This window comes from Amaranthus tricolor, chromosome 13 (genome assembly GCF_026212465.1).
Source record: "Amaranthus tricolor cultivar Red isolate AtriRed21 chromosome 13, ASM2621246v1, whole genome shotgun sequence".
Lineage (NCBI taxonomy): Eukaryota > Viridiplantae > Streptophyta > Magnoliopsida > Caryophyllales > Amaranthaceae > Amaranthus > Amaranthus tricolor.
The window spans coordinates 4,921,999-4,945,281 of record NC_080059.1 but is presented as its reverse complement, the minus strand read 5'-3'; the positions used below and the strand labels follow the sequence as shown (position 1 = coordinate 4,945,281).

Genomic DNA, 23,283 nt, shown 5'->3' with positions numbered 1-23,283 from the left:
CTTATTTCTAAATATAAATGCCTAATTCTTAAACATGAGGTATGAATTCTGTTCGTATTTACTAACCGCAAACAAAGAGTTTTATTCAAAAAAAAAGCCAAATGAGGAACAGAGTTGTTGGCTTTTTTTTGACCAAATATCCTGAACTGCGAATAGCTTGGTTGATTTTTTTTATCAGTTTGCTTCTATTTGCAGTTATTACCGAACCTGAGCTCTAAGCTGGAGGCACTTACATTTGAAAATAAGTTCAAATATATCTTAATGTATGCTTTTTTTGATAATTTTACTTATCTATTTCAATAATTCATTATGAATCATATTGATTTTGGATCGGGTTAAATACGAATTGGATCAATCCAATGGACTGCTAACTTTTAGTTTCTTTCCTTATCATTACTTTTAAAATATTTATGCTTATAATATTTGTTTTAAAGTAGTCACAACTAAAAGATATTGACATGAAATAAAAAATATAGGCGTAGAATTGAAAATGTTGATGTGGAATTGAAAATGTGTCAAAATGATGGGGTTTCGGGTTCGGGTTTTTGATCAAGTATGACCCAATTGTTTAGATTATTTTTTGGTTTGGTAATTTTTTGACATGAAAATTTCGAGTTGTAACCTGCTAATTTTTATCGAATTTCAGGTCATATTTGGATGATGAATGGTAAATTAAACATTGTTTATCCTTGGAATTTGGATATTCTATTCGATCATATTTGGATTATGAATAGTAAAAAACACAATTTGATTTCGATATAAATAAACTGAATATCCAGTTTAAAAATTGGATATTTTATTCAAAATATTTGATTTTCCATAATCAATTTAATATCACGTTTTTATACACACCCCTTGTAATGCTACTAGTTGTTACTGGTGAACCAACAAAGATTAATAGTCAATTGTTCAATAAAAAGATATAGTACGTGTTCGACATAACGGTTTAAATAGTTGTTAGAAATAGTAATTATTTCATAAAGTAATTTGTTCCACATTTTAGTTTTTAAACTTTTCACAATATTAATTAAGTTGTAAAATCACATCTTAATTAGAGGAAGCATAATTTTCATTAGATAAAGTCTTAAGTTTAATTTTCACCAAATTCCTCTCATTCTCAACCTACCTATAATTAAAAAAGTTGGATATTTCAAAACAAAAGAATACTTTGCTAAAAAAACTATAACCTTAATGTTTCATATTTGCAAACTACAATCTTCATGATTAGATCAATTGTTATTTCGTTGTAGATGTCGTATAATATTTTTATCGATGAATTTTTAGGTTCCTTTCAAAAAAAAATATTCATGATTTGAAAAGTGACAATGATACAACCATTTCACTACAATTAGGAAGAAATAAAATCTTGATTCAATTGGTTGTTGCTATGAAAAGACAGGTCGAAGAAGAATATAGAGCGAGAAAAATGAAGAAGGGGAAAGGGAGTTATGGTGAAGACTGAAGAGTAAGGGTGGGGTGATGGTGGTAGTATAGATAGAGGCGGAAAGGTTGTGAAGAGGTATGATTAAGGATATAAGTTAGTTGTAATTGAATTGGATCAAGGGCAAAGGTGGTAAAATAAGGTAAAAGGGTATTTAAACATAAGTTGTCGGATTCTGATGACTTGATGTATCATTGTCTCTTTTCGACATATTGAGATTGTAATTTGCAAAATATAGCATTAAGGATGTAATTTTTAAATCATGAAATCATAAATTGTTCGTACAATATTCAAAACAAAATCAAGTAGTCATTTTATTATTATTACTATTACGGGTGTGTTTGGTATATATATTAATAGCGGTTGGTAACGGAATCAATTAAGGTTTCATATTCTATTTGTTTGGTTAACTTATAATTAATCTGTTTCCATTACCTAAGGGTATTTGATTTAGCTGATTTGTTATAGTACTCCTATCACTAGTAACAAAATCCTTTCGAGAGCAGAAATAAAAATGCTCACATTTGTTCCTTTTCAAACCGTATCAACTCCATCTCCCAGTATGAATCCCTAAATTCCATCTTTCCTTTCAAATTTTTTTGAATTCATTCGGCTTTGCAATTCTCTTTTGAAAATATCTTCAGTTTATCTTTCAAATTTTCTACAAAATTTAAAGTTTATAAACACTATCTTCATGAATAACTTCCATAATAAAGAAAAAGACTTGGTTTAGAATCTATCCACAACCTCTTTGATGCCATCAAAATTATTATCGTTATTTTACACCATCATTCACCGAGTAGTCACATATGATAGAGATATTAACCACATCAAATGTACCATTACCATAAATTATACGAAAATAAGCGGGAAAATCATTTAGAAAATTAAAATATAGAATTTTGTAGTTGGATTCAAGAGAAAGAAATTGTGAATTTCAATAGAAAATGGAAAAATCAAGAAAGAACATAGAATAAAGGAAAGAAAAAAAAGTTAGTTATAAAAGTTAAGACAAAACCGAGAAAATGATAAAGGTGAAATGATCAATCATTTCACACTTGCATTTTTTAATTTCATTAAGAATAAATAATTTTGGGCCAACCTGTACAAACGATTTTACAATGAGATCGTCTTTAACAAATTTTTATATTCATTTAAAATCTAATTTTTATTCCGACCTTATATGTTTTATTTTTTTTGTTGAATCATACCATGATACCAAACACACCCTAAATGACTAAATGATGGTTGGGTGGAGTCTTTGGTTGTAGACTTGTAGTTGTAGGCTTGTGTAGCAAACACTTTAATTATACAAGTTGGCCATCTCAAAAACCCTGCAATTTCACATATTCGAAATCAACAAAGACGAACCCTACTCTCTCTCTCTGCCATAACCATGCGAATCCACCACCACCTCCGTCGTCTCCTCCTTCTCCACCGCACTTTCTCTACACTTCCTCCACCATCTCTCACAAAACCCCATTTCTCAGACCCCTCTAAAACCCTCTACAATCCCCCTTTTTTCTCTTCCCCATCTTTTCTTCGATCGTTTTCTTCGCAAACCCAACAACAAAACGAACAAATTGCTCTCTCTCTTTCCTCTGAACTCCTCAAACCACTCTCTGAACACCCTGATGACAATCCCATTTCCGTCCATCAACGCCTTGACCTTTCTTTCTCTCACATCACTCTTTCCCCTTCACTGATTCTTCACACTCTCAACATTTCTCCTGATGCAGGACGTTCTGCTTTCGATTTCTTCAATTGGGTATCTTCCAAATCTCCCGAATTTCAGCTTAATGATGAGGTACTTTCGTTTTTTGTTGATTTTTTCGGTCGTAGGAAGGATTTTAAGATCATTCATGATGTTCTTGTTGCTGGAAAAGGTGTTATTGGGTTTAAAACTATCTCTGCATTCATTGATCGCCTTATTCGTGCTGGCCGCACCACGCAGGCGGTGCAACTTTTTGATAGGATGGAGAGTGATTATGGGATTGTAAGGAATAGGGAGATATTGAATTGTATTGTTAGTAAGCTTTGTGAACATGGTTATGCTAATTATGCCGAGAAAATGGTTAAGAATCTTGCTAATGAATTTTTCCCTGATGAGTATGTATGTGATATGTTGATTAAGGGGTGGTGTGTTGATGAGAAGCTTGACGAGGCAAGGAGGTTAGCTAGGGAGATGTATCGAGGTGGTTTCGAGATTAGTACTGTTGCTTATAATGCTATTCTTGATTGTGTTTGTAAGCTTTGTAGGAAGAAGGATGTTTCCAGGCTTCAATTTGAGGCTGAGAGAATTTTGGTTGATATGGATGCGGCTGGTGTGCCGCGTAATAGTGAGACTTTTAATGTGCTGATATCGAATTTGTGTAAGATTCGTAAGGTGGAGGATTCTATGAAGTTGTTTTATAGGATGGGTGAATGGGGATGTTCTCCCGATGCAAGGACGTTTCTTGTCCTAACGAGGGGTTTGTATCAGGCTGCGAGGGCTGGGGAGGGAGACGAGATGATTGATAGAATGAGATCCGCTGGGTTTGGTGATGCACTTGATAAGAAGGCTTACTATGGTTTTTTGAAGATCCTTTGTGGGATTGAGAGGATTGATCATGCTTTGAGTGTCTTTGCTAAAATGAAGGCAGATGGCTGTAAGCCAGGGATTAAAACTTATGATTTGTTGATGAGGAAGTTGTATGCTCATGGTCGCGTTGAGAAAGCAAATGTTCTTTTCAATGAAGCTGTTCGAAATGGAGTACCGGTTGAGCGCAAGGATTACAAGTTGGATCCTAGATTAGTGAAGCAGCCAAAGGTTGTTAAGAAAGGGAAAAAGAGGCTCACATTGCCTGAAAAGACAGCCTTAAAAAGGAAAAGGCTCAGAAAGATCAATTTGAGTTTTGTAAAAAAGCCAAAAAAAATGATGCAGAGGATGTATTGATTGAGTTCTCATGCAATGGCTCTGTTCCTGAACTACATCTGGTTTATTTCTTCCCTTGGTTTACTCATTTCATTTTGCTTATAGTTGTGACACTTCAAAAATGAGGAAAATACATATGTTAGAGCTTAGTGCTGAAATATGCACATGGTGCATTTTACTTTTTCTGCTTGTTAGTCCGACTTGTGCTCTTTCATTTAGTAGCTCATTAGATTAATTGATTTGACCAACTGATTTTGAATTCGCTGCTACGAACAACTTGTTTAAAAATAACTTATTCATAAAAATTAATAAAAATTAATAAGTTGTTTCAACAAGCTAATTTACAAAACACAACAATTAGATGGTTTGGAAACATAACCATCTATTTCATCAAACCTCTCCTTTAATTTGTTCATTTTACTAATTAATGACTTACTTTTTCTCTTTAAGTTTGCATAATAAGACTCAATTATGTGAAATCTTTTTAAGTTCTATGGTGCAAATTCAAAAAGTCGGATGCTGTATTAAATATTATTATTCGTACGTATGTTTGAAAATGCATGAACACATCCATCTATAAATACATGTCATTGCGTACATTTTCTAATAAAATAACTTTTTAGAATTTTTAAAAACTCACAATTAATATTATTTGACTTTTAAGCTTGCATTGGGATCTATGTCGTATATCATAGTATCAAACTATCAATGCATATATAAGCAAAAATGGCAAGAGGATAGAAGTCATTGGCCTTTTACTCTCTTTTGTTGTCTTGTGTTTGGCCTATTTGTTAAATCTCCCAAATTTTGCAGCTCTATGTATCATCAACATCTTTTTTGTCATTGATTTTTTAAAAATATTTTCAGGATCTCAGTTATAGTTGTTCACCTCTTAAGCTTTGTTTGGTGTGGCTTACTTGTACTTATCTGAAATTTTCTGAACTTATTTGTTCATGTTAATCCTTGTATAACTTATCTGTGCATATCTTTTCTTATTGGCCCTTTACAAAACTTACTGCTTTGAATTGAGCTTGGGCATTCCTTACGTGTACTTATCTGAATTATTTTGCACTTGTTGGTCTTTACTACTCCCTGGAACCGATTGTAGTTGTGAATTGAACTTGGGAAACCCTTGTGTGTCCTTATCTGAACTTGACCTACATTTGTATCCCTCATTAACCATTAAATGAACTTAGTGGAGTTGAAATAATACATGTAGAATAAGGGTTTAGTCTTGTTTAGTTGTATGTGTATTCTTCTTTGTGCCACTTTGAAATCTTCATATCTTCATTTAGGGTTTACTCAGAATGAATTATGATTTAAGCGAGTGAAATTGGCAATAGGAAACCAGATTGATTAGACTAAATGCCCCATTTCTGAAAATAGGAAAATGTAGCATTTTAAAGAACTGTTTAAAGAGTTTGACGAGCTTGTTAAATTTATCCTGTCACCTAGGCCAATGATCCATATGTTTCCTTCTTTTGCCACAGGCTTTGATGTATTTTTCTGTTAGTAAATTATGCGATTTTAGATATTTTATTGAACTATAGGCTAGGTATATTGACTTGATCAGTGTAACCGATTTGATGATGAAAATACTGGGATTGAATGAAGGGATCAACCATTTATGAATAAAAAATGTATGTTTGTTCATTGAAGCTACTACAAGTTTTATTCTTCTACAGCCCGTTTAATTCCATATTATTCTGTTTGTGTCATTGAACAGTTTTTCCTGTAGTTCTAGGAAATATTATCTTTCTGCACTAATGTTTCTGGAAATGCATTTGGCGTATCTTATGTGCAGGAGTTCTTGCTATGGTACCACCATATATCTAGGCCATAATTTTTTCCCAGTTGAAAGCATGATGTTTCATTTCATCTCTAAGATATTTCACGTACGTCCTTTCACATATCTCTTGCTCATGCCTTGTGAACTCCCTTAAGTGTTCAGATGGTCAAACTTATGCATTGACTAAATTCATCAAAGATCTCCGTAATTGTGGATGATTCTGTATGTTATGTAAACCTATGACTACTTATGTTGTGTATTGTATCAACGCCTTTGGCTCTAGTGAATAGATGGACTAACTTTAGTCTCTGATATCGTTGATTTTCTGTTTATTGATTGTTCTTTACCCTTTTGAACGATGTGCAGGTTCGTTGTATTCGTTGGCTTTTGTCTTCCAGCATTATATTCTTTGATGGAGTAGTCACTTAAGAGACAGCTTAATAAGGATTCTGTAAACTTGCTGATGTTTTCATTTATTTCTTCGTCAATGACTACACTACTGACCCATACAGCAAGTAGGAGAGGTGATCAGTCGTCAATGCCATCGACATTTCTTTGAAAAGGTATCCGATCAATGTTAAAGATTGATAAAGCATGTTTAGTTTTCTTAGAGCATCTTTGTTTAGATGATATGAATTAATTCCTCGTTTTTATGAGGTAAAAATTTTGCTGGGTTAGTTACGATGTGTCAAATGCTTTTACATAATGAAAAATGTTTAGGCTCTCATGAAATAAAATGGATTGTTTTGTTTGATGAAGTTAGTACCCTCTTACATATTGGGCAGGCGAATCTGTTCATATAAATTATGTAGTATGATCTTGTGCAGGGTAAGAGAAACTACTGCTCTATTTCCTTTTATTTGTTACTGCATTTATAGTTTATAGATGCCTAGATGGGTATAGATTAGAGAACAAGCTAGACTTCTCTGCTAGAGCTATTCATAAGATGCATTTCAATTAAAGGTGTCCATTCGGGTCATCGGGTCGGTTTTGGAGGGGTGTCATTCGGTTGGATCAGATTTCAAATCGGTTAAATTTTTGGTTGTATGCCGCAGTGTGTCATGCTCGGGTTAGATTAGTTAGTTACTGGTCGGTTTAACACTAGGTATTTGCGTTATCGAGTTCATTACCAGTTGAAATTTGAGTCACTTGTCAATCGAGAATATTTATAGCGGTGTGACTTTGAGCTCGTACCAAGAATTATTGGATTTGGAGTGATCTATATACTCGTGAGCCGAGACAACGACTAGGGTGGTATTTGTTTTGCATATAAGTTTACTTTATCTCATGTCACGTATTTTGCTGCATATCCATATAGTGCAACCTTATGCTGTATAACACAGTGTGCAGTTAGTATGTCGCAAGTTACCCTATATCAATTGATAGGCTGAACTCGACTTGAGCTTATATAAGTCGTGAGTGCTCGCCAATGAATGGCACACCACTCTGATCTTTATCACGAGCTATGCTAACCAGGAAAGAATGCGGCTCTGCATTGCTGCATAACACAAGAATTCATGTCAAGACTGACGAAAATCCTTCAATAATCTCTTTGCCATTTAAAATTATCTGAAACGGAGCAGAGTAATACTCGAACTTCAATGCTCCTAATCTCCTACACTATGACAGCTTACACGGAGCTTATCGACCAAGTTGATCATGATTCATGAACGTACCTAACTACCTATGTATGAGTGGTTAAGGTATCATAAGTTTATCAAGATTTAAATTCTCTTGATTGAACTAACCAATTCATACCTAAAGGTTGCAACGCTTTATATTTTCTTATGGATATCAATAAGCTAAAACATATTATGTGTAATTTTGTTAGATTTCTCTCGATTTATAGAATTTTAATATTTATTTTTTGATAAATTTTCATAAAGTGTACTTGAAAATGTGTAAAAAAAAGTCAAATATAACCAAACATTGCAAAATGGTGAGACTATCAAATCAAGTAAGCGATCAGATTATCTCCTTTTCGACATAGGCCAATCAAATTAGTTACGACCAATATTAAGGATGTAAAATGACCTTTCAAATTTTTTCCAATCCAAAATAGATCCAAAATTCGATTGGAAATTAGCGGGTCTCATAACCCAAAATTTTGACTCGTGACCCGAAATGATTAAAAAAAACTAGATCAAACCCAATTAAAGTCCAAACCCGATTATTTTGACACGTTTTTAGTTCTATGTCATTATTTTGGTCAGGATTCACAACATTTGAATTCAATTCTTAATTTTTTTATTCATTTTTTAAATGTACTCCTAAAATCTGTATACTAGTCCTTTTTAACGAAAAATTATTTTCAATAAAAGCAAAAATAAATTAATAATTTTTTTTTAAAAATATAAAAATAGTCGACTCGATTAAAAATGACATGACCTATAACACGTTTGATCAATCGTTTTGATAGGTCCAATGTAGATGCATAATCAAACATAAGAGTATATTATTATAGCCTTTAATGTTCTTCATTGTTTTGTGTATGTATGTGGTGTTACTTAGGTCTTAGGGAGAGATGCTTTACTTGTTAAGATGTTATCCCAATCCATCACTCAAAGATATTATACTTCATACTAAGGATTGTATAACAAACCAAGTTGTAGTCTGCAAAGCATATTTATTACACGTTACTAATTGCTTGCCCCCACGGCCATACTCATTCTCATCAATCCCTTTCTGATTAATAAATAGTATGTACTATTGACTATTGTTGCATCCTCTAACGATGAACAACCCGACTTGACTCAATTCAATTCAATTCAATTCAAACTAGTCAACTTGATAGATTATTAGTTTAGGTAATATATATCGTCTACGTCTGTCGTCTAAGCTAGATTGCTCTAAGGTACGTGCACCAAAGAACAATGGACCAACACAAGAAGAACCCACGACGAAGGTACCTCATCATTTAATTAATTTTCATGCATTTTATTTGACCTTAGCTTGTTTTCTATTTTCAACTTATGGCATTGTATGGGTGATTTCCTTGGTATTATCAATATCTTAGAAATTTTATGTCATAAATTATCGTTTATCAAAACGTGTTTAAAATTGTTGTTGTCACCAATAATTTAAACTTATCATTTTTTTCATAATACGTTTGATTGTTGATACTAAAAGGTAATAATAGAAATGACTAGTGTAAATTTTCAAGAAATATATCAAATCATTCCTATGATACTAGAACTTTGATCATAAAAAAAATTTTATTCACAATTTTCAATTATCACCTAATATTACCTATAAACATAACTTAAAATTGTCCAAAAAATTTCAAATTAAAATTACTCTTACTTTTCAATATCATTTCCACGAACACCATCTAATATCCACTATTATATATATATATATATATATATATATATAATAATTGATTATAATAGGTTTCCCCAAATGCTCATGTGACAAAAAGTTAATTTTATTGTAGTTAAGGAACAAAAAATTAAGAATAAATAGTAGATACAATAAATTAGCATATTGGGTGTGTGTTTCAAATAAATTTTTTGTTTAGTTTTTGATTTTTTTTTTGGTTAAACAATTCAGAAAAAATTTGAAAAATAATTTTTAAGTTAAAAGTAAAAAGCAACTATTTTATTAGGTTTTTTTTTTTTTAATCTTTTGATTCTTTTTTTTTAAAAAAAAGCAAACAAACAATAACTAATTTTAAGTAAATATTTTCATAACTACCGACTTAAATAGCTAGAAATCCAACCAATAATTCTGGCAAATCAAATCAATAAACAGGTCTGACAAATTATTATTTGTCAAATTCATCTTTATGTTGAGCAAACAATAACATAGCATATATATTTTCAGATCTGTGAGTTTTTCTGATGTGAAGCTCGATAGATCAGAAAAGTTATTTCCAAAAAGAAGAGACAACATAAAATCTCAATCCTTCAGAAGAGGTATTTTTACTGGTTTTCTTAACAATCACCATCCTTTTAGTAGATGGTACTATTAGTGGTAATAAAACTTGAATCCCAACAAATATTTTTATTAACAATTTTTCAATATTACTTTATACCACGTGTTTAAATGACAATGTATTATAATGAATTTTATAAAGAAAATAAAATAGTTAAAGTAGAGAGTTTTTTACTAAATTAACACAAATTTTTTCAAACCATTCCCGTCATTTAATACCTATAACGACCAAATGGACATCAAGGTACTAGCATACGTGTGTTAGAGTATAGAATATATTTTGAGGCTTCAACCAAAAGTTTAAGCTAATGGAGAAGTCATCGTGATAAGAGGTTACGGGTTTGAATCTCAACTATCCGTATTACGTCCACACTTCTACCCAAAATATCCTCATATGAGAGGGTATATAGCTTATTCTTTTGATTGAGCTGATTTCTTGACAATATGAACTAAAAATGGTGATGTATGATCAAATGAAGAGATTGAAATAATGGAGAACAAGAGCAAGGAAAGTGAATTTGCAGCAAGTATAGCAGCTGCAGCATATGCAATATACTCACTTGAAGAAACAAGAGCTGAATTTGAGAGAAGAATGGTGGAAAGTTTTAGAGAAGATCCTGCAGCTCTTACAATCAAGACCAGGAAAGATAGTCAAGATACTAATACTTTTGAATTTCCTGATTTAGAAACTTTAATGAAGAGAACTTCACTTTTGGAAAGAAGAGATAATAATGAAGGTAATATTTAAATATAAATTTATTCTTTTAAGATTATAATTGAATTATTCTAAAATGATTGTATGTTCCGAACGAAGAGAGTAATAAGTAATCATAAAGAAACTGTTACCAATTTATTGTTATTAATTGCTAACATCATCTTAATTTTATAAATTACAAATTCATTTATAAGACGGTGTCACCGTGATATATGACTCATACTTAGATTAAAATAGGCAAATAATATAAATTTTTAGCTTTGCTTGTTTTGAGGTCATCTCACCGTGATACCGTTTCATACAAGATGAGGTATTTATAAATAAATAAGAAATACAAAGTATGTAAATGATTTATTTTGTTTTTTTAGTATAGGCAATCATAATATGAAACCAAAAATGTTAATTTTTTGAAAATTATGAAAAATAAAATGTGGTAGGTAATCAAAGTTCAATAATGAAGACTTCAACCAGAGGTATTGAGATATCAGGGGTAGAACAAGAACAGAGGAGCAGAAGGAAGGAAATGACAAAAGCAGAAGCATGGGAGCAAGCAAGATTAGCCAAGATTCATAAATGGTTTCTGTCATTGACTCTCCGTCCGTTTGAAATCGCTACATTTTTCGTTCGTCTTTTTTATATAGGAAATATCTTTGTTTCTATCAGAATTTTTATCCACGCATTTTCTTTTTCTTTTAATATCATCCATATAATTTAAATGATCCTAGTTATTATAAACATTATGGCGAACCCTATTGTCACAATCTCCTGGAGACAAATGATCATTTAGCTATTACCAGGTATGAAAAGATTAAAGATAAGATCACAGAGTGGGAGACTGAAAAGAAGAAGAAAGCTGCTATTGACATGGAAAAAAGAAAGGTATTTCTAATTCCTAAAGTTGGTTAAAATTTTCCCAGCACAAACATGAAAAAACAGAGGCCTTGTATACTTTTTGTGGCCCGTTTGATAGGTGGTACTAAACGATGATAATGCGAATGAAAAATTAGTGTAATTTTAATTGAAAAACTCTTGGCTATCTTGATGGACATGCTTGTCCAACTTCAATCATGTCATTTTCTTCATAAAATTCATTCCAATGCATTACCATTGGGAGAGTTGGTATTAAGTGGTAATGGAAATTTGTAAACAAAAAAACTTTTTTATGATTAAAGTTTCGTTACTTTGGAAATGATATAAACTTTTGATGAAATTTACAATATAAATCATTTCCATTACCACAATTTAGTATCACAAATCAAATAGACTGTTAGAAGTTTTGGCTTTGGCAAATGACTATTAAATGATTTAACTGGCTGAAAATATTAATCGATTTGCTAAATGTAAAACCATGCCTTATAAAGATATTTGATAAACAAAATTTGTTGGTTGTCGGCTTTCATTAAAGAAACAATATGTCACAAAGCAAAAAGTCTATGAAAACCTTACTTGTAGTAAATTCTTTTGTTCTCTCTTGAAAGACCGTCTCTCTGAGAGATGTCTTTTAAGCCCAACCCATTAAAATTTAATGCTTACTTTTACTTTACATTTTCCTTTATGGATTGATCCAATTAGAAGCGATCTTTCAAAGAAACCGTCTTTCATCAGAATTTGTGTTTTTTGTTTTAGCTTAAAAGACAATTTCAGTGCTGACTTAAAAGTCATATACCAAACGTTTATTTTGGTCGTTTAACCAAAAAGCTAAAAAACAAGCAAAATATCAACTAAAAATTCATTTGTCAAACAAGCTTTTTATATAATATGGGACATAAATAACTCCTAATATACAAACATTGTAGAACACATGCTAAGTCACTTGTTCACCAATCATTTTTTTTAAAGAAAAAAAGACTAATTTATAACTAAAGAAAACTTTTTTCGTATTATCTTCATATATCGTACTTCATCTATCATACTTCTAACTAGTCCTCAAAATCGACCCAAAAAAAAAGCAAATGAATTCTTTAAAATATATATTTTTATGATTATGTATGGTATGTGTAAAATAGTTGTTACAAAAATTAATAGGAGGAGTTAGAAAGGTTAAAGAGATTGAATTATCACCATTACGGGAACAAAATGGACAAGATTGAAAATGTAGCAAGGGGAGCCATGAAGCAATTAGAGGATAAAAAGACAAGTGAAGAGGCTTATGCAAAACAACAGGCAAACAAGATCAGGTCAACTGGAAGACTTCCTGTTCAATGTTTTTGTTTTGAATATTAGCATTATTTCCATATCACATTTTCAATTCTCATCATTTGTAAAGAAAACTAGTCTTATGCCCGTGGGACCCACATGGTTTCAAATATCAAATTCATCATTATTCAATTAGACTTTCAACTTTTAACCAAATAATTTAATATTAACTTTTAGTTTCAGTCAGTCTTTTGAGAGACTATTTATTTGAGAGACACATCTCAAATCCAATCCATGAAAGATTAATGTTTACTTATCGTATTCTTAATACCTAATTATATTATCCTTAATGTTTACTTATCGATCATATCTTTAATGCCTACTATCAATATCTTAAAAGTCTACTTACATCATTCTTAATGCCTACTACAATATTTTAAAAAATATATAATGGGCCGACTCAATTAGAAATGATTTCTAAAAAACCGTCTCTCACAAGAATTTGTGTTTTAGGTTTGGTAACTTACAATTCACATGACATACTTCACTGGACTAGACGGGAAAAGAAACCAAGGTGGAGGGCCTTACATGATAAGAACAGAGGATTGAAAAGAATGGTGATCTCTATATATAAGGTTCAAGCTCTCACCAGGGTTCAACATGAACCGAGAAAACTGCTGAAGAAGTGGAGGGGGCACGACATTGAGTTGGCCTCACTAATTACGCTAGCGAACAAACACATGAAGCCATTTTAACCACGCCCCACTCTCTACTAACTCAACATACATGGCCCTAGAATAGAATGAATTGGCTTCTGCTTTGCTCTCAATATAGTTCAGTTGGTTTGGAAAGAGGCGAAGTCGAGTGTGCCAGTAGAACAGTAGTGTTCCTAACCCTAGGCAAGGTAGACATTAACCTAGGGTCTAGAGCAGTGCCGTTCCTAGCATTATATAGCCCCAAGCAAACTGAAAGAAATGGGTCTTCCCTATGGAGGGTTGATACTGACCTAAACGAGTATTTGAAAAAATAACAAAGACAGACCCTATATATAATTAGCATTAAAAATGTAAATGTGTCATATAATTCTTAAATAATAAAACAATTACTCATAAATTACAAATTTTTAAGTCTCTATTTTCATTAACTAGCATTTTCTAATTTTAAGGCCTTTTCTAATTCTGGGTCCCAGGCAAATGTCTACTTTACCTATGGTCAGGAACGGCCCTGACCTAGAGCTAGAAAGGGCCCAATATCTAAAATTTTGGTTGATGAATTAAGTAGACACGTAAAAAAATTTGAAATTTATGATTAGTTTTTTTATCGATTAAGAAGTATATGACACGCCACACACGTTCATAGACAGAGATAAAGGGAGGCGGTGGTTGGTTAACCATCACTACTCGACATCCATATCCTCAACACGAATGGTCCTAGGGACGATGAAAGGGTTGGCCACAATCCTGGTCAATGAGATAATCTGGTAGGCTGCAATCCTATTGAATCTTTTTCGCTCATCCTCGCTGGCCAAGGTGATACCCATCTTCTGCCTTTTTTTAGTGTCATTTCCAAAGGATTAATGCAAGTTTTAAACAATTAAGCAGAAAAAACCCTAATCAAACTTCACGTAAGCCTACTAATTAACACCAACAACCAAAGGGATCCTCAAAGTTGGTGGTGACAACACCAAAATTCAACGAATTAAAAGCAAGAGGACAAAATCAACACAAAATGATGAAAATGTTCAACCATTACACACAAACTTCACATTAAACATACCCAAACACGAATTTTAACGAGAAAACGCAAGAATTTTTTAGGGTTTGAGAGGTCATAACCAAACATGCAAGATTTCGCCTCTTTCTTGATCCTTTTGAGCTTTTTGCTGCAAATGTTGTAGATGAATTGAACAATGTCGACCATCTTGAATTTTTTTTGGTGTAGTTGGGAGTAAACCCTTGAATTGCAAGTATGAGAATTTGGGAGAAGTGCATGTTAAAGTTAAGACGTAGGGCTAAAGTAATGTTATAATTTTATAAATAATGATTTATGATTCAACAATTCTTACTTGAGACCGTCTTTTCTAAAGACGATTCTCAAAAGCCCAGCCCATTATGTTAATTTTAAAAAAAAATTGACGCGCGCGTGTAAGTGTAATGTGAAAAGTCACATAATGTATTTGAGGTTATAACATAACATATTTGGTATTATACCAGCATATATTTGAGGTTTATAACATTATTTATTTTGGATTATAACATAATATATTTGAAGTTATAATAATATATATATTTGAGGTTATAACATACTATATTTAGGATTATAACAATGTATATTTGAAGTAATAATATAATATATATGGAGTTATAACAACATACATTTGGGGTTATAACATAATATATTTGGTGTTATAAAATACAATACCCTCAAACACAGACCATTAAAAACCGAACTATATATTATGTTATAACCCCAAATATAATATGTTATAATCACAAATATATGTTGTTATAACCTCATATATATTATGTTATAACCTAATATATATATATATATATATATATATATATATATATATATATATATATATATATATATATATATATATATATATATATATATATATATATATATATATATATATATATACATATATATATATATGTGTGTGTATATATATATATATATATATATATATATATATATATATATATATATATATATATATATATATATATATATGTATATATATATATATATATATATATGTATATATATATATATGTATATATATATATATAAATATATATATATATATATATATATATATATATATATATATATATATATATATATATATATATATATGTATATATATATGTATATATATATGTATATATATATATATGTATATATATATGTATATATATATATGTATATATATATATATATATATATATATATATATATATATATATATGTATATATATATGTATATATATATATATGTATATATATATGTATATATATATATATGTATATATATATATGTATATATATATATATATATATATATATATATATATATATATATATATATATATATATATATATATATATATATATATATATATATATTTTGTTATTGCTTTTAATATATTATGTTATAACCCCAAATAAATGTTGTTATAACTCTAAATATATTATGTCACTTTTTATATTACACTTACACACACGCGTCAGTTTTTTTTTTTAATTAACATAATAGGTTGAGCTTTTAAGAATCGTCTTTAGAAAAGACGAGCTCTCAAGAGAGAGGCCGTTTATGATTTTATGTGATAATAATTGAAATATTAAACCTTTTTAGTAATTAATGGGTTGGACTTGAGAGACGTCACTTAAAGAGATGATCTCACAAAAAATCGACTGATATATCAAACTAAATAGGACATTTAAAAGGATTAGGACGGAGTACATAGATTGGGTATTGTTGAGATTAAAATGAAAGTACAAAAGGGGAGCACTTAGCGGTTAACGCGCTGCAACCGAAGAAAAATGGGAGCACCAGGAGCCCAGGACCCATTTTGCAATCTTATTTTCAATCGCACTAACTGTCAATGAAATAAATAGGAGTACTTATTTTCTTCCCCTCAAAATGCACCAGTAGTTTAGATAAAATTTAGTGAAAACTGAAAATTTTTGAAAATAAATAAATACATAATGAAAATAAATGATAAAGATAAAAAATAAATAATAAGTTTGTGAATCATATTAAAAGAAAAAAATAAAACCATTATAAAAAAATTGAAGCAAAATCGATAGTTAGAATAAACTAAAATAAAAGGTAATATTCTTTCCAATTTTACACCTAATTTCCCATATTTGTTTCATGCAAATTTTAAGAAAAAGTAGGAGGTAAAGACCACTCTAAATAAGTAGGTGACATGTAATTTTAAGGGTAAATTGATAAAAAATTAAAACTTATAAAAATTAAAGTGGAATATTAAGATTAAACAGTAAAAAAATAGGTACTATAAATAAAAATAAGATATTTAAGATAAATTTATGAAAAAGAAAATAACGTAAAATTTAAAATAAATAGCAATTGAGAATAAACTATTATCCATGGACCAAATTTGTATAGTTAGAATTTATAAGAAATATAAGATAGAATGCATATTATGTATGTATGAGCATTCATAAGTTCATAATGAAATTTACAACTTACAAGTCATTCTCAACTCTTGTCAAATTGTTATTTCATTTAAAACTCTAAGTAATGTAGTCCACCCTAGCTTGCTTGATATTTATAGTCTCATTTATTGTTAATGTTACTCCGACTATCTCTACGGCCACTGGCCGACATGCTCCACTGTTTTTTTATAGATATATTTTATAGATATATTAAGTATTAAAATGACTACATCACCATTTAATTACTAGACTTGGAGTGCGAGCTAGTGACTTATATTGTAACTCGTGCATACAAAAGTGTGTAGATCAATACTACATACCACGTCTATACAAGAATTTTAGTCTCGCTGAAACAAGATTTAATTTTTAAATATGTTTACTTTAGTATCTATTATTTAATTTAATAGCCTTTTTAGTTTTAGAATGAAGTAGATAATCAAAAGACACTTTGATAAATATTGGATGGGAAATATATGAGCCAATAATTTATTGGAAAAATTATCATCAATAATATAATCCTTCGTTAATTTTCCTACAATAATACAAGTTTTTGATTAACCATGAATGACATACACTTTAGGAGGTTTTTTTCCTAAAATAATACCAACTTTAGTTTATTAACTAAATTACCGATTTTTTTGTGATATAATCTCATATAATTTGATTTTTAACGTGTTAGGGTTATACTAGGGAAACACTGCCATAAGTTGGTATTCTTCATGACTAATCAAAAATTAATATTATTATAAGAAAATAAGAAAAAAAATTATATTATTCCTAATAATTTTTACTAATTCATTAATCTAAGAATAAAGAACTTCTTTGACAATTTACTTGTGTTCGAATACCGTAATTAAAAAGTGTGTTTGAAAGAAGAAACATAATTACATAGTTAGATCTACCTATCCATTTCACATTGAGATATGCTCGTCAAGTTGTTACCCACACTTTTAAGTACGAGTATGATTGAAAATCTAGATAAGACACCAAATGATATATGGATTAAAAAGGTTTCTAGATTATCTCATATGAGAGTGTTGGTAATTTAAGCTTTTTCTAAAAAGCTCATGTCCCATAATAAGCTTAAATTTTTCATGAACAACAATAATATTTTATTATATTAATATAATATTATTAAGTGGTTTCCGGTCTCCACCTAACATATATTAGTTTTAGGGGATCACTTACTCTTTGTTAGCTTAACCTTTTGATAATTTTATTAATATTAACTTTTTATATTTTTTAATTATGCTTATTAGAGATATTAACGTTAAAATAGTGCATTAACATGTGTGAAAATCGTGACGAATTTTGAGCAATTTTTGTAGGGTGACTATAATTGAAAAATTAAAGAGATCAAATATGAATTTTAAATAATATTTTCTCTGTTTCATTATACTTGCTATTGATAGTGACATTTCTCCACTGAATATGTCACCATCAGGGGTCCCTTGGATCGAAGGCAAATATCTAAAGCAAACTAAGAAAATAAAGTTATTGTGATTAAAGAAATTTGATTGTTAGAAAGGTCAAACAATTAATTAGAAGGTAATGAAAAATGGAAAAAATAGCAATAAGTTCTCTTATTTTGGGGGTATAAATTTATCCTAAGGGGAGGCGGGCTCCAAATGAGGGGAATCAACCTCTTTTTTCATTCATCCTTTTTAATTTACTAATATTCTACCTCTATCACAATTATTTCAATAACTATATTTACATCTCTCATTACCTTTGTTACATTAGTTTGACTTTTTTTAACCCTTTAAATATTTACTTTCAATCCAAGCAACTATTCAATAGCAAATATTTGAGAAGAAAAAACTAAAAAGTTATTTAACGTCCTTAAACCACTAACATGTGATATATGTCGCACATGCTTTTCATAAGACTAGGGGTTAAATTAATTTAGAGGTAAAATCTAGCTAATAATCATGAAAGGCATGCATAAAGGAGGAAAAATGGATAAAATTGTAGCCACATAAGAAGTTGATCAGAATCTCAATCTTGCATACTACTGGTTCAAAATGATTGGTACCCAATTTTGGTGGACCAATGTCTCTGTACAAAATACTCCAAGTCAAAACATTACATGTGGTTTATAGAGACACGTTACTCGCCCTCATTCCATTATCATTTTTTATAATTATAACAATCCGTCTTATATGAGACCGTCGTACCATAAAACAAGTCCGTACAAGTTGCCCGTTTTTCTAAGTAATCACTTTGAAATTGTAAGTGATCACTTTAAGGTTATAAGTGATAACTTTAAAACTATAAAAAGTTATCACTTTTAAAAAAAATATACATTAAGCCAATCCAATTAAAATGATCTCACCATGAAATTGTCTCATATGAAAATTTGTATAATTATTACTATATGATATGAGAGATCAAGAGAAAATAGATCTTGGTGAGAATTGAACCAATAACTTTGTTGAGAAAAATGGTACTGACTCTAATTGTGACAAAATTTACTTTTCTAAAATTATTATATATTTATTTGGTACTTCTCAAGATAAAACTTTAGGATAAAAAGAAAAGTTTTAGGCAAAATCTTACAGTGAATTTTTATTTTTTAAGGCTTTAATTATGAGTCGAATTTATTTCTTAACAAATCTTGCATTGCTACATGTCCAATTTTTTTAAAATTTTATAGATTTTAGTTGATTTGAGTATGTGAGTAAAATTTAAAATTAAAATAAATTTTGTATGAATCTAAATAATTAAAAAGTGGATAAGAATTTATGAAAATCTAATAATTTACTTTCACGTTCAAGAATATAAGGATACTGATAGAAAATTCCACGTTAGCATAATTGTTAAGTAATTGAAGTTGTTGGGAGGCCTTTGATTGAAATTTCCGCATTAATTACAATAATTATTGACTTGACAATGTGTTTTAATATATGGGTTGACACTTCCCTAAAATTCATTTTAGGAGACAAGTATATCTAATTTTAAGAGAAATTTGAGTTTTGTGAGTTTGATTCTTTTTTTTTTTTTTTTCCACATTCCCCATAGATCATATTAGTATTAATGTAACTAATTTTTTTAAAATATTATATTAAGTGTGGTTATGATTGAAAATAATATTAATAATTAAAGACTTTCTCTTTCATCCTTGTAATGAGTTCAAATAGATATTAATGTTAGGCAACGTTATGAATATTTTCTTGTACGTTTTATTTCTCATGTGCTGTTATATTTTTGGTTGGCATCGTCACAAAGAACTACAACTCCTTCAAAGAAGTATTCTCACTGTTTTTTAAATTTGCAATATGATTAAACACAATCTGTTTTGTATGAGGCAGTCTCACAGTGAGATGACCTTAAATAAAGAAACTTTAAAAACTAAAACGTTTTATTATTGGGTTACTTATCCAAATATGAGACATGTCTTACGTTGAAACCATCTCATACAAAAATTTGTAAATTTAAATGTTAAAGTTTAAATCTTATGGTATAAATTCAAATGGACCGGAAAAGTAGTCCACAATATTGACATATAGAGATGACTCAAAGACATGCTAGGCAAATTGAATGCCATGATTTACAATTTGACCAATGTGCAACTTAATGTTAGTACTTCCTCAATTTAATTCTGAAAATTTATTTAATCTTTACATAATTTTTAAAATATATATTTCAAGTCTTAATGTTTATAAAATATATATCATAAGAAATAATATGAAATACTATTAAAAATTCTTTACATTAAGACAAATATAGTAAGATTCATATAGATGTATTTTAATTCATATACATTTATGAAAAAACATATATGAATTTATCTCTATTTAAATAGAATATTTCATAATAGACAAACTTTTCGAAACAACAAGAGTGCTTTTTAATTGTTTTTCCACTTACATTAATATATCTTTAGCTAACAACAAAAATAAGTTAGATTCATTCATTTATATATGATAAGAAGGAAATTACTAGATTTGCTCCAAATATTTTGATTATAAAAGTAGACATGGCTTCTTTGTTGGGCCCTTCGTCTCAACCAACCAAATCTATATATATATATATATATATATATATATATATATATATATATATATATATATATATATATATATATATATATATATATATATATATATATATATATATATATATATATATGATGAAGCAAATCAAGGGCAACAAAATTTTGTATTTAAGAATCAGATTTTATCTCAGTTAAAATAAGTATTACATTTTTCATATAAGGTCATAAAATCGATTTTTATTTAGATCTCTCCTTCCTTCAACCTACCTTGTAATGAAAAATTGTACTTCTGTAATATTGCAATTTGAACCCTTTTTAGATAAGAATTCCTTCACATTGTAATTAGAAAGCATTAAACTATACCTAGTTAGTACCAAAATTATTGCATATGTAATAGCAAAAATGACTACTTTCTCTGTTGTACGAATTTTGCTAAATTTTTTATTTTAGTCCGTTCTAAATAATTTACTAGACGTATATTTTATTTTAGGCCATTCGCACATTTAATTTATCTTTTTATCTCATTTGAACATTTATTTCACTTCCTCATAAATCACACTTTTTTACTCATTTTAATAATTTTTTCAAAATTTGCTCACTTTTGTTGTTGTAACAAATGCTACAGGATAAAAGGAGTATAAATTATGAATATGATAGATTTCTTATGTGTCATGTAACAAATAATTTTAAAAACAAAATTGTAGATTAGTTTCAACTTGTAAAAACTTTATTGGAGATGAGATTCATGCGGTTATTTGCTCTTCAATTCTACCATGTATATCAACGTGAAAAAAGGCCATATAGTTAGAACCACTCCCTTAAAATCTGAATGCCATAAATTCCACTCTTCACATTAACAATACCTACAAAAAACCATTTAATTGACCATTATCTACAAAGAATTCAACTAAGTGAATTCAATAAAAATTAGTTTAGTTGTAAAAGATAAGTTTTTAAGTGTATAAGGTAGGTTTAGAAAAGGAAAGAGGATAACTATAATTAAATTTAGTTTTGCCATAGAAAATTGTACATTTTCTAAGAAAATTTCCAATTTTCAAAATATAACTTGATTAATATTAAAGATGGAAAATCATAACATGAATGATAGTCATAGTCATCAACTCAATATTTTCATACAAACTCATAATTTAGAGAAAAGATAGTGGATAATACCCGTATAATCGTACCCTCCAAAATACCTCCAAAATGAAAAATGGGACATGATATCATGACATGACATTAAAAGTGATGTTTAGTGTATGATTAATGCATATTCTTTGGAGTTTATGACACTAATAATCTACTTAGGCCAAAACATCATTTTTTTTAAAAGAAAATGCATGGGAAGGACAAACAAAAATGAGTTTAGACATTCTGAAAGGCGGAACAAAATTGACAAATTATTTAAAGGTTCCGTATAGTTTCAAAAATTATGATATTTTTCTTACAACTTTGTATCTTTAAACACTTAACATAATATACTACGTAATTATTATGAGCCGTCTAATTTTTTTAAAGCGCTGTGCAATTGAACACATTAAACATGCTCAGAACTTCATCAGGACCTTCTAATCAAATTAAGGGTAAAGAAGATCTTAGAAGGAGGGGGGGGGGGGGGGGACAAGATTGGTCCATACAACCATAAACTTTGATGTTGATAAGCAAGAATACTAACAAGGGACCTTAGCCTATCAATAATTGTTATTTGTTATAGCCCACCTTCACCCTTGCCGAGTAATGTTTGTACAAGCATAATTCACACCTGTCCACAAACACCCCCCAAAAAATACACAATTTAGGTGTTATAAATGATGCATAGATTGTTATTATTAATTTTAACATGACTTATTTTTGATTCATTTATGGTAATAATAATTCAGGATTGTTTGGTTTGATGGAATCTTTTTAAATAAAATTGATTTTCATGAAAATTATTTTATGAATTTAAAACTGAAAATATATAGTTAATTTTTTTGTTTGGTTTGATGGAAAACTCTTTATTTGGCAATAAGGTATAAATGGACAATGGTATGACTATAGGAATTTCTATTATAAGTTTGTATGAAGAGTGTTATATCATTTCCATGGAATAAATCTCGATCTTCATACACATGTTTTCTTCAAAAAATTTTAATTACTATTTAGTATTAGTTTTTCAAGTGGT

The 23,283-nt window shown here is 29.4% G+C and overlaps 2 protein-coding genes across 5 annotated transcripts; both read left to right on the top strand.

The window, feature by feature from the left end:
* Positions 1-2,715: 2,715 nt before the first annotated feature.
* LOC130797607 (pentatricopeptide repeat-containing protein PNM1, mitochondrial) lies at positions 2,716-6,900 on the top strand. 2 transcript variants are annotated; one of them, XR_009038899.1, is made up of 3 exons: positions 2,716-4,417; positions 6,160-6,250; positions 6,511-6,900. XR_009038899.1 is itself a non-coding variant. In XM_057660262.1 (2 exons), the coding sequence occupies exon 1, from the start codon at positions 2,838-2,840 to the stop codon at positions 4,374-4,376; it is 1,539 nt and encodes a 512-aa protein (XP_057516245.1). In that variant the 5' UTR covers positions 2,747-2,837; the 3' UTR covers positions 4,377-4,417; positions 6,511-6,900. The 2 variants fall into 2 exon arrangements, 1 of the variants encoding a protein (XP_057516245.1); XM_057660262.1 differs by lacking the exon at positions 6,160-6,250 and having other exon boundaries at positions 2,747-4,417.
* A 1,878-nt stretch (positions 6,901-8,778) lies between these two features.
* Positions 8,779-14,722, top strand: LOC130797608 (remorin). Of its 3 annotated transcripts, XM_057660264.1 has the most exons (7): positions 8,779-9,049; positions 9,970-10,061; positions 10,560-10,817; positions 11,233-11,371; positions 11,593-11,674; positions 12,821-12,972; positions 13,445-14,722. In XM_057660264.1, exons 1-7 carry the CDS (start codon positions 9,018-9,020, stop codon positions 13,467-13,469), a joined length of 780 nt encoding a protein of 259 aa, XP_057516247.1. In that variant the 5' UTR covers positions 8,779-9,017; the 3' UTR covers positions 13,470-14,722. The 3 variants fall into 3 exon arrangements, with proteins under 3 accessions (XP_057516247.1, XP_057516248.1, XP_057516246.1); XM_057660263.1 differs by lacking the exon at positions 13,445-14,722 and having other exon boundaries at positions 8,784-9,049; positions 12,821-13,128; XM_057660265.1 differs by lacking the exons at positions 9,970-10,061; positions 13,445-14,722 and having other exon boundaries at positions 8,782-9,049; positions 12,821-13,128.
* Positions 14,723-23,283: the final 8,561 nt, after the last annotated feature.

Coding starts and splice junctions, on each gene's coding strand:
- LOC130797607 (XM_057660262.1), top strand. CDS start 2,838: ATGCGAATCCACCACCACCTCCGTCGTCTCCTCCTTCTCCACCGCACT.
- LOC130797608 (XM_057660263.1), top strand. CDS start 9,018: ATGGACCAACACAAGAAGAACCCACGACGAAG. Junction 10,818..11,232: donor AAGAAGAGATAATAATGAAG/GTAATATTTAAA, acceptor AAAATGTGGTAG/GTAATCAAAGTTCAATAATG. Junction 11,372..11,592: donor TTAGCCAAGATTCATAAATG/GTTTCTGTCATT, acceptor AGCTATTACCAG/GTATGAAAAGATTAAAGATA.